Below are 20,410 nucleotides of genomic sequence, written 5' to 3'. Positions count from 1 at the left end.
ACAAAAACACCACAAATCAGAGCCATTCTACCTAGCAAAGCACTTCTTTAACCTTTTCTTTGTCAGGAACTTTCATAGCCTAGGGCTGCGATCAAGTCTTCAAAAGCTTTTTAGACAGAGCCAACATTACCAACATTCTCCAGTAAAATAGGATGTCTTTGCCTCTTTCTGTTTTCTTGCACTACTGTTTCCCCAGTTCACCACAGATGCATTGCTCCCCAGTTTGGTCTCTCTAGTTTCTCTGCATTACACTTATTAGTATTATACTTGGTTGCATTTCAGCATTTTCACCAAAGCACCCTCTCCTGAAACAGATGAAGGTGCAGAGCTTTTTGGCTTTGTTTGTTTGGGAGGTTTTTTTTTGGTAACTTTGGAAAACAGAAACAGGCACAAGACAAATAAGTGCTGGGAAGTTTCATTTTGTAGCAGAAAGTGCAGGTGGCACCTGAGGGCCACTGTCTTCATCTGAAGACTGCATGGAGAGTACACAGAATGAACTCACAGGATGGCTGAAATTAAAATGGCAAATAATGGCAGCCTGCAGTCACCAGCAGGGGCAGGGATGCAGCAGCAACATAGGAAAGAAGCAGCCAAAAGCTAAAACTAAAGGGTTATTTGGGGTGAGGGGTAAGAGGGAAACGCGGGTGAGTGAGGGAGATGCCATCAACAAAAATACAAGAAACAAACATTGAAAGACACTGCTCCTAGACCCATTCCAGCTCAGAGTTGCTCCAGGACTCCACAGAAATCAAAGGTTCTGTCATTCTGGTTTTAATTCTTCTGGCCCAGAAAGTGCTAGCCTCCACTTTTATGAAGAAAATAGAAACTAAAGGACAAGTGAATGCACTAAATAAATAGAAAAATACACCTAAAATGCACTGTCTGTAGTGGGATGCTGTGGTTGGGGGGATCCAAGCCAAGGGACTTCAGGTACAAGCAGCTTGCAATTTTGTCCTTTACCTTTTAAGAATGCAGCCGTACAAAGCAACAACAGGCCCTGCAGCAGGTAAGCATGCTCTCAGTGCTGCCAGCTGGTTGGTTATTCTTTTTTAAAGAAAAAAGACCTAGGTTTTATGGTTCCTTTTTTTTTTTTTAAAGCTGAATACAGGGGCTCTATCCAGCCCACCCCAATCCACTGAGAACCAAGGGAAGGAAAAATGATGTACACAAGGCACAAACATTAAGGGATAATTCAGACATGTTGCTCAGGAGACATCTGTGCTACCACAGCCCCACGTGGTTTGGTTCCCAGCATGTCAGCTATATGGTACATACACAAAAAGGGTCTGTTGGCTCTTCCTAGGGGGTTTCCCCAGGTAAATAAAGACAGGGAAACCCAAAGCAAAGCAGAGTTTAAGTGTTGTGTGTATAACAGCCCTGTGCATGGTTAGGACAACCACCCATATGGTTCTATCATACCCATATTCCTGGTTAAAATGGAGAGGGCAGGATCTGTGACTGACTCTTGGCCTTTCCTCCCATGCCAAAATGGAAAAAGAAAAACACATGGCCTTAGCAGAGATTTATTTCTTGGGGCATTATGTCCTCTTCTGACTGACACTCTCCTACCTTATTTGTAGAATTAGAAGTTTCTGATCAGAGAATTTGGGCATATAAAGAGCTAAAAAATGGAAGGCTGGGGTGTTCCCTGGCACTGACTGAGCATGTTCAATACCTGAAGTTATAGAGCAATTAAACAGCTACAACTGAAAAATTTATCTTGAAGGCCTGAGCTTGGTCAGGAGATACCCCCTCCTCGCTCAAAGGAAAATGCCATCCAAACAGGTACACATATGTCTAATGTATATGAATTCAGTGTGGGGAGTGGTAGGAGCTGGAATGTGTAGGAGGTCAGTGCACTTGGCCAGGGCTGGGTACTGCTCAGCTAGAGAACTGATTGGGTTTACTTGCCTGTTTGAATTATCTCATCCCCATTTATGACCTGTAATTTAACACAGCGGAGACGTCACTTGCAATAGGAATAAAGCTAGCACACTCCGTAGCTCCGCCATTCTCAGGGAAAGTTACCAACATCCAGACCTCTCTTTTCTCAGTCTGGGAAGCATGGATAAGAGGCTTTGGATTCACAACTCACTAACATTACATAGGAACAATATGAGAAAAGTGCATACTCAGTTTAACAACGAGGCTATCACTGTGCACAGCTTAATAATGGATGCCACGTCCTAAAACCCAGGACAAGCAAGTCATTCCTACAAAGCATTCTGTAGTGAAGTAACTGAGCACAAGAAGCCAAAGTCACCACTACTCCCTAGCACTCACTGTCACCCTCAAAATGAGCCCAAGAAGCCAGGATCAATTACTCTTCCATGGATCTCAAGAAACAAAGATATCTGGCCTCCCAATAAATCACGTGCTGAGAATAATCTGCCTTCTATGCATAATTTAAAACCAACCATCAGTTTGATGGCCTTTTTCTACAAAGGAATCTGCATCCTCAGATAGTTGTGTTTTTGGTGACCAGAGCCCTGAGTCTCCCACTCATGTCCCCGTTCTGCTCAATTGCCCAGAAAAGGCCTTCCACAATGGTCACTAAAGCACATCAACAAATGGAAAGGATTATGGCTACTGATACTGATTAGTCAGTAAGGATTCTGTGAGCTTGAACGCACTCTTCCAAACCTGATTTGAGCTGTTTCTTAGCATTCCCCAACACTTGAGGACTTAGTGAGCAGGAGGCAAAGTAGCAGAATTAAGGCCAGCTTTCCACACATGGGAGTTGAGGGCTCTGGGTAGAGAGAACAATTGGATCTAAAGGGAAACCATGCTTCATTTTACTACTATGAAAGGTGTCTTGCAGCATGGCTGAGGATGATCTCAAAAAACATGTATTCATCCTGTTGGGAGCATTACATCCCTTCAGCAATGAGGGATCAAGTTTTCATTAACCAACAATCCCCTTTCCTCCACCTGGTAATACCAAGGAATCAGACTTCTCTGGTTTCCATCATATTGCTTCAGAAACATTCACAGTATGCCACAGAGGAAGAGAGGCTACTGGTACAGATGTGTAGAGACATGAAGGGGAAGCTCTCTGCACAAGCATAACCAATCATCCTGAATCTGAAGTCAATCCCTGCCTGCCCCCAAATCAATTTCTATGGATTTATTACAGTGTCCCAACCCTCTGTGCCCGGAACACATTCCTACATCATGTTTAGCCGAATTCTCAAAGCAAGTTCCCAGTCCATAAAGGATTCTCTGTTATCTTCAAAGACCATCTATAAAGGCTGTTCACACCACTTTGCAGGTCATTTATCATTGCAACCTTCTGCTGAGTAAATAAGAGCCAGTAAATGGCCTCTTCTAAGAATGACTGTGAGACAGTTGGCAGGGGATACTCAGAAAATACATCATATTTCCTCTGAAATCTAACAGTCTGCCTTCTGGACATGATTCAGCTCTATCAGTTTGGAAGAGTGAGATCCTGAGCCTACACTTAAGTATAAAACACAGCCTATTTCATTCACCTCCTACCCCCACCTTAAACTGACAGTAAAAATTCTCCATCTGGGTGAAGGATGAGCCTCCTATATTTTCCAGACTCACCTCTCTCTAGCATCAGTTCACACAGAAAGGATTTCAACTTGAGCTGCATCACAAGAGGGTGACTTACACTATTCTGACATATCCTTTTAAAATGGGACTATGCGCAGTGCAATTCCAGCAGGATGTTCTTCTTATCTTACAGGACTAAATATTTGAAACTGTAAAACAATGCAAGGACTAAGATATTTTACTCAAGTGATTTGTTCAGAATAGATGGCTTGGATCCAAACTTTCCAGCTGTTAAGGCCTCCATCACTGAAAGAGTAGCTATAAGAAAATGTGCAAAAGGACAGCAAATATAAATGTTTCTTCTCAAAGTCTAAAACTTTTCCAAATCTCAAAACACGAACTCCTGAAGAACATGCCATACAATTCAAAGGTCTTGTTATGGTTGCCTATACAGAAAGGCATGCCATACAATTCAAAGGTCTTGTTATGGGTGCCTATACAGAAAGGCAACAAATTGCTAACCCATGCCCTCACTCACACCTGTAACATGGCATAGCTGGCTCAATTTAATGCATTATCTTTTGTAAACCTGTAGATAAATCCCTACTGCAGCTAAGACCTCTGGCACTTCCAAGCCTGTGTGAAATGAAAGGACTCAAACTGCCTGGGAGACTGCTGTTATGTGTATCATCTTTAAAAAATATAAACAGGAAGTGACATTAACCATTAAAAAGCACAGATGCAGGAAAGATTTCTACGCTCTGAGTGCAAGGGGAGTATTACAGTCTCACAAACACAATGCAGCAGGCAGAGATCAAACCAATTGTATATTTTATTGTGTAAGCTTCATTTCTCCTGAATGAGCACAGATAAAGAAGGGAAGCCAAACCAATTCCAAGCAGTACGTCCAAAGACCAGAGAAGCAGAACTGCATTATACACATCTACATGCATCACCCACTTGTTCCACAGCTAACCTGTATCAGCCAAGGCAAGCACTTGCGTTTTGTGGCACAGCAGGCATTTCTCTAAGACTGACTACAGACACAGTCAGCTGAAGCCAAATGCCAAGCACTAGAAGCATAGTGGGCAGTGCTCTACTGCAAGAGCTCACTGCATAGCTTCATAGATTAATTGCTTCTTTCTTACTGATCCACTGACAAAACTGACAGAACCAGTATAGCTTGTTTTGTTGGGGGTGCAGGTGGGGATGGTTTTACTATATTGGTACAAAGTGCAGCTTTGCTATTTCTATACCAGTAAAATGCTCCTACTGTAAGGCAGTGTAAGTTGTAACCGTGTTGGTCTAAGGACATAGGCAAATAAGGTTCTTTAGGTAAATCTGATATCTTTTATTAGACCAACTCAAATAGTTGGAAAAATTCTTCTTAGCAAACTTTTGGGCACAAACACCCTTCATCAGGCTGAGGAAGCATCTGCATATGGTCTGTGCTCTTCCTGGATGGAGTGGTAAAGCAGTCAGAGGCCAGTACATATGCAAGAAAGCCAGTCAAAATGTAAGCCGAGGTGGTCAGTAGGTGAGAGACAGGTGTGTGTGTGCGAGGGGAGGGGGAATGAAAGGGGACTAAATATAGACTTTGGATTTATGACACATTATAACCTGCCTAACATCTGACTCCTCAGGTAAACCCTCCATTTTTTACCAGCTAGTCTCATTCCTTTCCCCCCAACCCTCCTGTCTCCCATCCACTGACTACAGCTACGTTCATTCCTCCCCTCCCCCACTTATCTGTCTTACCTACTGACCACCTCAATTTACATTTTCACTGACTGGCTTTCTTGCATACATACTGGCCTCTGGCTGCCTTATCACTCCATCCAGGAAGAGCACAGACCATCTGCAGGTGCTTCTTCAGCCAGATGAAGGGTGTATGTGCCCGAAAGCTTGCTAAGAAGAATTTTTCTAACTATTTGAGTTGGTCTAATAAAAGATATCAGATTTACCCAAAGAACCTTTGGGTAAGGCATGATCTGAAAAGACCTGATTAACCCAGTAATACAGTGGGTCTGAAGGTTTTAAAAAGTAGTGCTAAATGCTTTGAAATCTGTTAGATAATAGCAGAATTCTCTCCATGAGATAGGCAAGAAGAATGTGTTGATGTTGGTTTCAGAATGAGTCTGTAAGGTGGAGAAGTATCTAATTTCTGTCATGGGAGCTGGACTGGCTGAAAGGATAGGGAATAGTAGTTTCCAGAGAAAACGCTTCATTCTTGGAGACCCAGAAGTACTTACCTGCGCATCAATAATTTTCTGCTTTGCATCTATGACTGCTTGCATCTCAGCATGATCCTTCTTCAGTTCTTCTTCGACTGCCATGAGTCTGGGATATGGGAAAGAGGAAGGAATCAGAAAAAATCTTAGTATAGTTTTAGAGCACTTACGACAAGGTGGCTTCCCATTACTACTACCTTTGTAATGGGAAAACTCTGCAGCACCAAGGAAAGCCTATTTTCTCTTCTGTCAGTGTCAGTTGGTTAAATTCAACTGTTGCCATGAGACAGAGCCAAAGTCCAACAGCTTTGAACAAGGAGAGGTCTGCTAATTCCAGTGTTAGGAGTTTGCACTTGAGAAGGAGGCCCTCCTACTTCTTTTCCAAGATAGTGTGGATTAGCTAATGAGTACAGCAAACATTTGAATCAGTACTGCTGGGTCCTTCCCTCATCTTTCCATGCAATCAAGAACTAGTTTGTCTCTCAGTTTTTCCATCTGGGACAGGGATGATACAATCTCACAGAGGTGTTATGGGGCATAAATGAGGAAAGAAGCTGCTTGCATGCAAAATTATGGGTCCCTATTGTCATCTCTGTTGGGATGCTATGTTTTGCACACAAATCTCTTAAAAGAGCCCTGTCCTCTCACCTGCTGATGATGCTCTTCATCTGGCTGTCCTTCTCTTCCTGTTGCCTGCGAAGTCGCTCCTCACTGTCCTCCAGCCTCACCTTGTATTCCATCAGTAGCTTCTGCATTTGCTGCTCCTGCACCAGAAGGCGCCTCTCATACTCCTCCAATCGGCGGCTCGACACCTTCAGACGTTCCTTCAATTTTGCTATCTCTTGCTCATACTGCATGGAAGGAAAAGATATAGGAACAAAGGAAAGGGAGTGTCAGATATTTTTTGCCAAGTATACATTGTTTTCCTTGAATAACACCAAAATGAAGGAAGTAGCAGGAAGGATTGTAACAACCGATCGGTCTGTTGTGGACAGATCCTATACAGTCAAGTATCTTCATACTGCCCTGCATCATTACTGCAGTTCCACTCCTGGGTACCCAAACCACTCTGCAAGTGCATTTCAGTTCTGAGTCCCTTAACTTCTAACTATTCAAGTCCCAACAGTCTCCCAAAAATCTGCAGCTATCTGTACCTTTCTGTAAGAAATCTTCTGATGTGAACACACATGAACTCTGGATAATTCTGGGATACAAGCAACTCATTTCTCTCTTGTGACCTAATCAGGACTTGAAGTCACATAACTAAGGTGAATGCACAGCACAGCAACCTACTATACAAAACAGAACCCTTGAGGGCCCAAGTTCTATTCCCCCACCTATTTTTTTTTTTAATAATTTGCCCTATGGCAGTGAAATTAGTATTTCACTCTGCCTTTACAGGCCTGTCAAAATTCCTAAAACTCTACATTTTATATTGGGTCCATATTGTAGCAGCTGTAAGTTTGCATTTGGAGAGCAACATCTACCACTGCTATGAACAGACTTGACAAACAAATACAAGAGCCTCTTTTCTCAGTGGACAAAATATTTCTCTAGTCATATTTTAAAAAAAAAATACAGCTCTCATAAAATATAGAGGTTAAAGCATAATTTAAACAAGTGGCACTGGATCAAGTGAAACCCAAGGCAGACAGAGCAGAAAGGCTGCTGCTGACCAAGGAGCTCACATTTGCATATGTTTGTGAAAGGACACAGCGGGCACCAGAACTACACAATGCTCTGGCTAATAATCAGAGCTCCTCTTCATGATCACCGAGAATGTAAGCAAACAGCAAAACACAGGAAGATGTTAGAATACCCTAACAATAGTGTTACTTTAAAATACCAAAAGGCAAACATCATGTAAAACATTGAAGTGGCACTAATTTTATGATGGAAGCAAACAGCAAGCATCAGTCTATATGGCATTAATTTGCAGGTGTGTTTCACAAGGTTTCCAATGCATTTTGCATCCATCTTGATCTAGTTTTGAAGCCTGGTAGGCCCAAAGTCAGAAACGGTGCAATGGCTTACCTGTGGAGTGGAATGAGGGGGATAACACTGGAGAGGGAAACAACTCTGTCTGAAAGCCTTATTTTGGCACAGTGATACCTGATAACAGTTAGTACAGTTCAACATGCTACTATGGAGCAGGAGCTCAGTGGAAGCTCAAGGTCTGAGGAAATTGATCAAGCAGATGCATGCAGACTAAAATCTACCTTCTCAGCATGCTTGGCTTCATCTTGATTTTGTTCTGTATCCTCCTCTACTTCTTCATACTGCCCATTATTCAGGACCCAGGCAGCTGTTCTTTCCACTGGTGACATTGTGGCTGAGTCCACTGGTGACTGAACCTGGAGCAGAGAAACATTTTTCAAAGACGTTACATGGATTGGCTCTGTGATCAAATTTACCTAGTGAAGAAAATCAGAGGGAAAAGGCCACTATGCTCATCAGTCTCAAAACCGCCTCAACACCTCTTTTTTCCAGACATACTTTGCCCTCCCCTGGCTCTGGACACACAGCACGTTCAAGTCCATCTAAGAACAGTGCATTTGGGAGATGTCTGTGTCTTTCATCTCAATGGAAAAGGCCTGTTTCTGAATGGATCCTGGCCACTACCCATCCTCTCGTCAACTGCATCTCCCTCATGCAGCACTTATGGAAACGATCCACTAGGAAAAGCAGATTTATGACACCTTTCAGGTGAGACACTTGATACTACTTCACTGGTCATTATTTATTTATTTTAAAAAATTCTACCTTTTCAGACCTTTCCACCGTAAGCCAGAGAAAGCTTGCAGGTCGGGTTTTGTGGCATGCAGACCTCACCTGAGACAATACAGCTGCTCCCAAGATTTGGGGGTGGCAGTGAGGTACAGAAGTCATCATGACATCTTTTCGTAGCAAAACACATTTTAACTATTTAGAAATAGTATCTAAATGCTTTATTTTGGCATTTCCTGTAATTCAAAGGTCCAGATGTAGTCAGGGAAAGAAATACTTGCTGAGAATACCTTAAAACAAACTGGATTGATGACTGGACCTATTAAGGGTGTTTAATAGGTGATAGCAGGAGAACCCCCAACTCTCACAGGATTCAATTAACTGATGCGGCTTCCTAAAAAGTCTAGACAAATTTTCACTGAAAGAGAGAAGTGTGTAAGCAGAGAAAGTAACATTTCTAAGCCCCGTGAAATACTGCACTTGGAAGAGTGATCCTATTTTAATCTCCTTTGAGAAACTTGAAAAAAAATGAAGTTCCTTTCCCTACCAGCTGTCCTTTTCTTGTTCAGGCGGCTGAAGGCAGTTTTTGAATTAACTCGGCACTTTGATGCCTTGCTTGGGCAGCAGCATATCTGCATGCTAATGGGAAATGTGGCAAACATTTTTCTCTAAGTTCACTTTCTTGTACCAAAGAATCCATTGGTCCCAAGCAATGACTCCTCTGGCTGTCCGGAGGCATTTCCATTTAGAAATTTTAGCATTCAAACTCTTCCATGTTAAAGGGCCCAGGACTGGACACAAAAGCAGCTCCAAGCTCATCTGAGGTACTGCCAAAATGTAAGGAGGCCTCAGTCAAGGAGTGAAGTGGTCTCTGAATCAAAGTCCAACTACATGACCTACATCACTTCCCACTGTTACTATTGCAGAAAAACAAAAGAAGGGGACTAACAGCCACTCTGAAGTGGGACATGGAAACTACTGGAGTTCATTTCCCATTGGAGCTAAAGGCTGATCAAAGCACCTCTAGAAACCATAGCCAGATACATGGCTCCACAAAAGCTGTGAAGAATCTGACACACTTCTCTTTCTTGTGGTGCCCAACCATGCACTAAGAGGTGCACTGAGAGTTGGACTTCCCTGCTGTGACAGGCAAAGGGATGCTGATGGTTTTAGCACAGCAGATTTTATGACTTGTTCTTCATGCGTCTTGTGTAAGTCCACAAGCCAGCCATGGGGAGAGGAGGATGACAGTGGGTGCAACATTTTGAGGTCTTGGATGATTAGGTCTGCCACAGGAGAGGGAAGAAATTATTCAGCAAGCTGGTTCTTTGAAGCAGAAGAAAACATTGGGATTGATGGCAAGTGCCTGGGCCTCTTGCATGTGGATGTTTCTGGCTGTCACAACAACTCAGCCAAGCTGCTTCTAGGAGTACAACACGCCAGAACACTCTTTTCCAGATTGATAGAGTCAGAGATCGGAGAACAGATTTCATTATTTATCATGCCTAGATGGGAGCAGCAAACTGAATATGGTAGCTGTCCAGGGCTGATAAAAGCAATGACCACGGGCCATGTTGGAGGAGTTATTTTGTTTTAATTTCTCAGCAAAATAGTGATGAACTAAAAGTATGTCTTTGCAGAGAGTGGAACATTCTCCAGCAGACAGCAACAAGTTTAAATCTGCTAATTTATGAATCTACACAAATCAACCACCTCTCATTTGTATTCCTCCTTCCAAAATGCCTAAAGGCACTTTACTAGCTTAACCCTGCTAAGCTTTAGTTCACTGAATTCCAGGTCACTGTCTTATTTTAGTCTTTTAAGAAGTTGATGTGTGGCTGGACTGGGATCCTGATGACTAGCTGTCATGAAGGCATGCATTACTGGGGAAATATAATCTCTTAAATAAGAGTTTGCCCAACCTACTGACAGGTATCCTGATAACGATTTCCAGCATCAGCTACTCCTGTTCATGGTGGAAGGTCCTTGGGGTCACTGCAGACACGCTAGGCTCAGCTCTTGCCAGAAAGAATGCCTTGGGTCTGTGAGCAGTTCAGTTATTTTCAACTGAAGTGATGAGTCTTGCAACAAGAAGCCTTGACAGTGATAGAAGCAGAGACAAGAAAACTTGGGAGGGATTAGGAAGAATTTTATAGCTTAGACAGAGATGAAGGCCTTCTGCCTGAAAAGAGGAATGTGTGGTGGAAAGGCTAATAACCCTCTTGATGGCAGCATGACTGATACAGCTATTAGAAGTGACCCAACTTGACAAGGAGGCTCCTGCAGACAGACTTCACTTGACAGCATTTGCTGTGAGACAGAGACAGCAGGAAAGAACACAAACTGTGGGCAGCTCTGCCACCAGCTAGCTCCTCTCAGAGGTAAATGATACTGCAGCCATGGGGAACTGCTGGAGGGCTTAATGATTTTGATCCTTGACAAACCAGATCCACTATTCTTTGTCGTCCTTGAAGGATAAGATAGCACAGGGTGAACAAACTGCACTGCCAGCATCCTTGCTGATGGCTGGTCACCATCTTATCCTTCTCACTAATCTTTACGTTGCAGGATTAGAATATTTTCAAAATCCAAATGCACTAAGCTTGAAGACCAAATAGATAGCCAGCAAGGGCAGGGTTAAAGAGGAAGATACAAACCAATGGTACTGATGGTACCAAGCAACAACATTGTAGGGAAAAAAATGCCAGAGAGGAAAATTTATTCAACAACAAAAATTCCACTGAAAACTCTATTCCCCACCTTCTCACAAAATGGAAGCAAAAGGCAGAAGTTGACCTCTCCCAGCTGAACAAAAGGCCCTGCTTGATGCTTGCAAGCAAATGGAACTTGAAAAGAACAAAGAGGCTGATAATTATAAACGCCCACAAAACCACTCCGAAAGAATTCACCCAACTTTTTACCAAGAAAAGAATTCCACAGTAAAAATTTGCAATTAAAAGTATGCAATGGAATTTGGCCACTGAACTCAGGACAGCTCAAAAAGTTTCTTAAGTGTGTGGGAAAAACAAGAGCAAATTGATATGTACAAATGAAGGGGGCGCAAAACCCCTAACGTCTTGTGGCAAAAACAGAAGTGTAGAAAGGGAAAGCAGAAATCCAAGCAGATATAATCCAACTTTTAGCGCTTACAACTGCAAGGGGAAAGGACTATCTGTTGAAAACAATCATAGCTGTAGGCATCTATGTGCTGAAACTAATGGAAGGAAGTCTGAGACTTTTCACTTGAACAGTGTCATGTCAAAACAACCAAAGCTACCCAGCTTTCTTGATGGGAATAGAAAAAAAAAAAGCACTCACTCAAGATGCAACAGGCTAATAAACATTAGCCAGAGAGTTCATAGACAATCTGTCATTTCACACAAATCCGCTGTGGTAAGCATGCATCCCTTTGTGCACGTTGGAGAGAGTGGCAGAGAGTTCTTTTTAAAAAAGTTCGTTAAAAATCTCCCCCTTCCTTTTCCCTTCGCCCCCCACGCCCCCTTTAACTCTGCTGCTCTCAAGCAAGTGTTCTTTTCTTTTCCCAGCCACTTCCAGGAATAAGCTTGAACAAAGCGGATCATTTCAACAGGGAATTATGGTAAAAGATACTGTACCTAGCTAGCAATCCACCTCTACCCAAGCATATGACAAACACCCAAAATGGGGAACTTGCATACAATAAAAAAAACTTCAAATATGTTAAGATTAAATTCCTAACATACAAATAATAAGGCCTAATAATCTTGTGATTCTGTACTTCAGATCTCAGTATGCACAAACAGGTGGCACACTAGAGGTCTACTGTACTGAATGTGAGATGTCATATAGGCAGTTTCTGAGGCCTGATGGCTTTTGGATTTCTATGTACTATAAGCGTATTACTCTGCTTTTCCTCCTGCAGACTGTGAAGGCCTCTGCTGTGCAGATATATCAGTAGAGCTACACCAGCAAATCCACTTAGTGCAGATGCAGCTTTACTGATAAAGCTTTACCAGCAAAAATACTTTTTGCCTGCATAACAGCAGCCATACCAGGACTTCTGCTGATACAGCTGGTGTGCATGTGTTATTTTTCAATGCTTCTAACTCCCCGTTAACAAAACTGAAGTCTAAGGCAAGCCTAAGAAGTAGTACTTTCTCTTCCCACAAATCGCCAACTTGTGCCTTTGTGACCTTCAAGACAAAGCACTGGAGCACTTTGGATGTGGGCCCAAGCCTAGACAACCACACACAGTGCAGGAACCTGGTCTGCTGACTGAAAGGGGGTTAGCATGAGCATATTATAGCTGTGCTCAGAGCCGTCCCTAGGGTATGGCAAATCAGAGCAACCACCCCAGGCCCCGCGCTCGGGGGGGGGGGGGGGGGGGGGGGGGGGGGGCCATCAGAGCTGGGCAGAGGGGCCACAGCCCCTCCTACAGGGCCCACCTGGAGCTGGCGGTTCAGTCCCACGCCATAGAAGAAGCACAGAGACTGCCCCCTTTGTGGGGGTCCCAAGGCCCTGCGCAGTGTTAAGGGGGCCCGCACCCCCCTAGGGTCAGCTCTGGCTGTGCTCACTGAATTCCAATGTCTTCCTTTCTGCTTCCCTACGCAGTTGCAGCTGTTAGGTTTCAACATACTGCAAATCCAAACTTGGTACCTATAATGTACATCTCTTTAGAAAGTGTTTGCATAACCCTTCCTATTTTAATATAGCTGATGCAGGAATCATAGAATCATGCCAAGGCAGAGCTGAAAGGAATTTGCATAGGTCATCTAGTTCAAACCCCTGCCTGAGGCAGGCTCATCCGTATCCAAATCATCCTACACAAATCCACTGTCTAACCCAGGGGTTGGTAGGTACCATTTTGTGATAGAGGATGCAGAAAAGGCTGAAGTGCTCAATGACTTTTTTGCCTCCGTCTTCACAAGCAAGGGCAGCTCCCAGACTGCTGTACCAGGCAGCACAGCTTGGGGAGGTGAGCAGCCCTCAGTGGTGAAAGAACAGGTTAGGGACTACTTAGAAAAGCTGGATGTGTAAAAGTCCATGGGGCCAGATGGGATGCACCTGAGGGTGCTGGTTGGATGCACCTGAGGGAGTTGGCTGATGTGATTGCAGAGCCATTGGCCATCATCTTTGAATACTCATGGTGATCAGGAGAGGTCCCGAATGACTGGAAAAGGACAAACATAGTGCCCATATTTAAGAAAGGGAAAAAGGAGGATCCAGGGAACTACAGACCAGTCAGCCTCACCTCAGTCCCTGGAAAAATCATGGAGCAGATCCTTAAGGAATCCTTTTTTTTTAAGCACTTGGAGAAGACAAGGGTGATTAGGAACAGTCAGCATGGATTCACCAAAGGCAAGTCATGCCTGACCAGCCTGATTGCCTTCTATGATGAAGTGACTGGCTCTATGGATGCGGGGAGACCAGTGGATGTGGTGTACCTTGATTTTAGCAAGGCTTTTGATACGGTCTCCCACAACATTCTCACAGGCAAGCTATGGAAGTATGGGCTCAGTGCATGGACTGTAAGGTGGATAGAAAACTGGCTGGAGCATCAGTCTCAGAGAGTAGTAATCAATGGTTTGATGTCTAGCTGGCATCCAGTATCAAGTGGAGTGCCTCGGGGGTCGGTCCTGTGGCCAATTTTGTTCAATGTCTTCACCAATGACCTGGAAGATGGCACAGAGTGCGCCCTCAGCAAGTCTGCAGATGACACCAAGCTGGGGGGGGGGGGAAGGCGGGTCAGGGGGAAATAGTAGAAATGCTGGAGGGTAGGGTTAGGATTCAGAGTAGCCTAGACAAATTGGAGGATTGGGCAAAAAGAAATCTCATGAGGTTCAACAAGGACAAATGCACAGTCCTGCACTTAGGATGGAAGAATCCCATGCACCAGTACAGGCTGGGGGCTAATTGGCTGGGCAGCAGCTCTGCAGAAAAGGACCTGGGGGTTACAGTGGACCATAAACTGAATATAAGCCAGCAGTGTGCCCTTGTTACCAAGAAGGCTAACAGCATACTGGACTGCATTGGAAGGTGTGTTGCCAGTAGATCAAGGGAAGTAATTATTCCCCTCTATTCAGCACTGGTGAGGTCACATCTGGAATACTGTGTTCAGTTTTGGGTCCCCCACTACAAAAAGGATGTGGACAAATTGGAGAGAGTCTAGTGCAGGGCAACACAAATGGTGAGGGGGCTGGGTGACATGATTTATGAGGAAAGATGTGGGGAATTGGGCTTATTTAGTTTAGAGAAGTGGAGACTGAGAGGAGACTTAATAGTAGTCTTCAAATACCTGAAGGGAGGTTTGCAAGAGGATGGAGCTAGGCTATTCTCAGTGATGGCAGATGAGAGAACAAGGAGCAACGGTCTCAAGCAAGGGAAGTTTAGGTTAGATACTGGGAAGAATTTTCTCATTAGGAGGGTAATAAAACACTGGAACAGGTTACCCAGAGAGGTGGTGGAAAAGCTGGTGGTGGAAAAGCTCCATCCTTGGGGGTTTTCAAAACCCAGCTAGACAAAGCTTTTGGCTGGGATGGTTTATTTGAGCAGGGGGTTGAACTAGGTGACCTCCTGAGGTCCCTTCAGCTCTAACTTTCTATGATTCTATTTTGTGCCAAGTGTCAAAAACCCCACAACCTGGACTTTAAAGATGTTGGCTGAGGAGCTGGAAGACAGCAAGGAACCATAAGGGGTCCAATCCTTGCCACAGCAGCGGGATGCATGCCACTGTGGGGGGGCATGGCAGGAAAGAGGCTGGGGGAAGCACAACGAACCTCAACTAACCTGGAGCTTCCACCCACCCCACTCTTGTTCCCTGCAGCCTGATTCTCTGTAATGCCACTTCACTGACCCAGGTGTGTGTGGGGGATCCCATGCTGCACTGCTCCCACTCTGTCCTAATCACGTGTGCTGCAGCCCCACCAACCCCAGTGCAGTGACATATGGCACATCCAGCTCTGTGGCCCACGTGGCTGAGGCAATGCAGCTGAACACACCATACTCCTTGGGGATGCCCAGCTCCTCCAGCTCCATGCCACCTGCCTGCCAAGCACAATGCCTTGCATGCCATGCTCTGGTGTGCGCGCCAGGGGTTGCTGACCCCTGGTCTAACCTCTTAGCAAAACTACACTGTCAACTCTAATACAACACAAGTCATAACACCTCTGTGGGCAGCAGGGTTGCCAATCCAGGGACATTTTTTTCACTGACAAGCTTTTTACTTACAACCAAACTTACAGCTATGGTTTTACACTATGCTGCCCCCACACCACCAGGACCCCCCTACTCATGGGACCCCCCCACACCAATGCCCCTGACCGCACCCTACACCTTGATGCCCTCCAGTAGTCTACTTCCAGTCTTTACCTCGGTGGTTCCCCTACCTCTCTGTCTCAGCACAGAGCTCCCAAAAGCCTACCTGCAACTCAGAAGTATTATAGGTAGCCTGGGACACAGCAGCAGCACAAATCTGAGAGAACGCTCCCTGCAGGGTGCTGCACTCCAGGTGCTACTACTGTGCTCTGTTTGTGAGAGCTTCAATAAAGTTGCAGCTGCATACTGTTTTTACTGATGCCTAAAGTTTTTTTTCCTGATTTTACTAACAGCCATTTTTAGCCTGATTTTTTAACTGATAGTCAGTAAATTTACTGAGAGTTGGCAACCCTGATGGGGAGCAGACTGAAGGTTTTTGTCTGTGATGAAAACTATGTATATTTTATATTTGACAAGAATGCTATATTTATTTAGCATTTGGGCCGTTGCAGATTCTAGGATATTCTTTTCTAGTAATTTCTCTCATTCTAAGCATTTTAATACAGCACATTAAACAAATACAGTCGGTTAGCAATCTTGGCTTTTGGGACAAGGCTTCTTATTTTTGGAATTCTTCACGTTTTGTTTCTTTAAACAAGCTTTCCACCACTTCTATTAGTTAGCATCTGACAAAGTAGGTTATAGCCTATGAAAGTTGATGTGTCTCTGAACACGTTAGTTTAAAAGGTGCTACTCTGCTCTGCCTTCTACATTTTCTATTGTGCTAGTCCACGGAAATAAATTTTAAGCTTACATTTGGATTAGTTGGTCAATCTAGCCATACCAACAAGGCAAACTATACTTTTGCCTGGTTTCCTTATGTTTTACTTCTCTTATAATACCTATATCAATTCACATCTCTTGTTTCACATTTAAATAAAATGGAAAGTTGTGAATTCAGTTGTTTACTTACAAAATACCCAGTAGAGGCTTTTGTTCCCACCTGCTGTGTCTGCTGCCGCTGAATTGCCCTCACTTTAGGGACAGGGCTCTCTCTGGATGATGAGGACTGCTGTCGGGACCGGGTCCCATTCTGAACTGGTTCGGTCGCCATTGCACCCGATGCTGCCGATATGCTCCCTGTGCTCCGTAAGGAAGCACTATGGGGCAGGGACTGAGGTGCTTTGGCCCTGGCACCCAGCCCAGCTTGGTCCATTTTGCGTATCTGTGCCTGCCCCGTGCTGTTCTGGCGAGGAAGAGCAATAGGAACAGGTTTGTCTGGCATTGTGTGCCGCCTGGAAAAGTCGTCACTTTGTGTGCTGCGTTTGGTGAAGTCCTCCATACTGCTGTTGCTGGGTCCACTGAGTTTGAAGTCTTCACTGTTGCTTTGGCTCCGGGAGCTGGCAGTGCTTAAGTTCTCCAAGCTGGAGTCCACAGAGGCCTTTGGCATTGGTGGAGGTGGGTTGTTAAGATGGTAAACTGGGTTCTGGAAGGACAAGGGTTGGAGACTGCCCTGCTGATTCAAGGCTGGGTGCAGAGGTCTCCTAACTTGGGGGGCACTCTGAGGTGTGCTCTGAGTTTCCCGCAGCTGTTTGATATTGGCCACCTGCGTTATGGAGAGCTGGCTACCAGCCAAACGCAAAGGCACATCATGCATGATGGATGGGGAATCACTGTGGGTTGTGTGGGGGTCCTGAAGGTCCATCAGGGAGATGCTACGTCCATTGGGCAGTATGCTCTCTCTTTCGTCCTTGTCTGAATAAGTCATGCTCTGCGTGGATGCCTGCTGAACCAACAGCAAGGTTTTGTCCCTAAAGTATCCATCTAGATTTTCCTGGGTTGGAGATTTCATTTTATGCGAGTCACTGTAAAGTGGAAAGGAATTTGGTTAATTTTTAACTGGCCAAGATCCCAGAAGATCTGTCCTAGAGATGCCTTTCTATCTCATCTAGCCTTCCTTCCTTTCCCAAAGTCTGAAAGAACTAGATTATTTCCTCTTATGAAGCTTTTCATATTCCTCAGAATACCTACTTCTCTAATAAGCATAAGTTTTGTGTTTTTTTGTTTTCAGAAGGGAGCTTGAAGTATGTAGTGCCTAACTTTTATTTTCTCACAAGTAAAATACAACCTGTTTCCCATGGATTTGTGCACCCCCAGATACTGTTATTTTCCAGCTGAAACAGCATTCCAGTTGTCACTTAACCCTTTACCACTCTTCCAGGACTTTGTTGCATGTGTTTTGTTCACCTGAGAAGTTAAGACTGCAGAATTCGTTAAAAAGCTGTTGGCCCAGAATGTAAGAGACATTTCCAAGTATCAAAACTGTACTTCACACTTAGTAGCACAAAGCATAAGCATAAACCATTAGATAGCAAGTTCTCGTGCATTTCTGCCACCTCAAGACTTCTTGCTGGAGGTCTCAGATTGTAACCCTTAGTAAAAAAGTAAGAGATGCCCCACTAAACAAAGAACGGTTTTACCTTGGTTATTCTAATATTCATTCTTCCTGAAACACAGAAGTCTCACTACCACTGAAAAGGCAAGCCAATCTCTAGAATGAAATATTAGAGTGATGCTTATAGGTCCAGATGGGAAGCTGGTATAAGATTTGTTTTTCAGGAGCCCAAATAACGGACTTCAGGAAAGTCCTGGTGTCCTGGCTTATGCTTACCAGCTCTTAATAATAACTACTTGCATCTCTCAGTATGATGCTGTCCTTCCAACTACAGATACTTGTCCTGAGTACTCGCACTTACCTACCTAGAAATTTTGGGTGACCAACCACTACTTTACAGGAGTCACCTTAAGAGAAGCTAGCAACCTCCCACATCCCACACCCCTTTTTCTTTCATCATTCTTTTTTAATCCTGGCTGTTACATACCCATCAGTGGGGTCCTCAAATATCTTCTGAAGCCCTGAGGAGAGACTTCCACTGACGTTTGGACTAGAGCTGTGCTCAGTAAAACGTCTCAGTTGCTGCTGTATTGGTGTTGGATTGGTCATTGACTTGGTGATGTCAGCAAGAATACGAGGAAGAGGTCCCAGTTTTGCCACGGTCGCCTGTAGGAAGGAATTTTCACCCTAATTGGATAATAATCACCGCGACATCCGCCATTTTTTGATAACGATGCACAGAGGCGGAGGGGTGGAGGTTGGAAGGAAGAAGGGTGGGTGTGTTGTGTGTGGGTGTGGCAGGACCACAATGCATTGTTACGGAGCAGCGTAACCACGGCGACGAGATGAATGGAGGAGACGAAACAAGGTGCAGCAGACATTGAGGAAAGAAAAGGAAATAGAAAAGAAATTAGGATTGACCCCCAAAAATAAAATTCATGCTCAATAAAACCAAACTACTGCCATTCCAACACAAAACTGTCATGCAAAGCAAACTACATCCAGTGGGTGGGGGTCAAGGTAGGAACTACAGTTACTACTAATTAAAAGGAATCAGAGACTATAGAGTCAACTACTGGGAGGGAACTTTCCAGGTAAAAGGGGTCATATGGTAGAAGAAATGCATGCCAACAGACAAGGGAGTGCTGCATTCAGGGAGTCCAGGAAAGAACTGAGAGGGATGTGGGAGAGGAGGTTTCCATTTCATCAGCCTTCTCCTTTGGCATCCTGTACTGATGCCACCTTCTGTACCAAGCTGTTATCAAAAGATGGGTACTAAAGTAGATTTCTCCACTTAAAAAATAAAATTAATTGCATGAAAACACCAGTGATTTTCACCCCAATACCTTTTTCCCATTAGTCACTGGCTAGTGCTTCATTAAGTCTGGTGAACACAAGACTTTGTACAAGAGCAGCTGACCACAGAGCACAGTTCTATCAAATCCCCAGTGCTACTGGGGAGGCTGCTATTCCCATTTTCTGCTCTCTTTGGACAGCTGCTGACAGTGGGATCTACACATTGCTATAGGTCCTTGGGACTGAAGGTAAGGAGTGGGCAAGGGAGGTTTAATTACACAATAAAACCCTGTACAAAGACTACTTTCCTGTCAAAGGTATTTTGTTTTTTCTACCACCAGGCATTCAATCAATGGACTACTCTGGGAAGTTCTTTATGACTGCTTGGTTATCCCAAGTTTTCCTCTTTTATTAAAATCTTCAGCATTTTCCAGGTAATTTATTCCCTTTTCTCAACCTGTGTAATCATTGCCCACAGCAAAGTAGCAGTGATGTAACTTAAACCTGTAATTCCCATTTTAGTGAACCACAAAACCACTTTCCCAGAGCCTGCTGGAACATGCTGATACCTGCACTGAGGAAAGAACAAAGCAGCAAAAAGTACTTTGCCTTTATGTTACATTTGCCTTCTGCTTCTGCTCTCAAGCCATATTCCATTTATCTACATTTTCAGAGCAGCTTTCAGTAGCTACTTTCATATCTGATCCCATCAGTGTCCAGAAGTCATTCAGTACCCTAAGGATGGGGGCTTATACTTCAGGTAACCCCAGAGGTGTTTAAGTCTGTAAGCCAGATCCTCAGCTGAAATAAACTGAAATGGCTACAGTGGATTTACTGGAGCTACACTGGCTGAGAATCTGGTCATTTATGCATAAGTGGTCATTCCTGTGACCCAAGGAAAGCAGTCTTTGTAGGAATGGCTTTAATGTGTCTGATGCTGTGAATACGTGAATGCAGGAGGGAAATTGTCAGACAAATCCACAATTCATCATCAAACTAATATATTTAT

General features: G+C 44.1%; 1 protein-coding gene across 6 annotated transcripts in view; it reads right to left on the bottom strand.

Moving 5' to 3' along the window:
* Positions 1-20,410, bottom strand: part of RASAL2 (RAS protein activator like 2) — a 291,616-nt gene that overhangs the window by 6,332 nt on the left and 264,874 nt on the right. For 2 of the 6 annotated variants that reach the window (XM_019500281.2, XM_059728345.1), the window contains 5 exons: positions 18,593-18,792; positions 16,684-17,575; positions 7,970-8,104; positions 6,399-6,601; positions 5,772-5,859 (listed from right to left, as the gene is read on the bottom strand). In XM_019500281.2, the coding sequence (XP_019355826.1) occupies positions 5,772-5,859; positions 6,399-6,601; positions 7,970-8,104; positions 16,684-17,575; positions 18,593-18,792 (1,518 nt within the window). Of the gene's footprint in view, position 1; positions 1,943-5,771; positions 5,860-6,398; positions 6,602-7,969; positions 8,105-16,683; positions 17,576-18,592; positions 18,793-20,410 lie in introns of those variants that run through there. The other 4 variants (XM_059728344.1, XM_019500284.2, XM_059728343.1 and 1 more) reach the window with 4 other exon arrangements.

Source organism: Alligator mississippiensis, chromosome 5 (assembly GCF_030867095.1).
Source record: "Alligator mississippiensis isolate rAllMis1 chromosome 5, rAllMis1, whole genome shotgun sequence".
Lineage (NCBI taxonomy): Eukaryota > Metazoa > Chordata > Crocodylia > Alligatoridae > Alligator > Alligator mississippiensis.
This window is presented reverse-complemented; position numbering and strand designations above follow the sequence as displayed.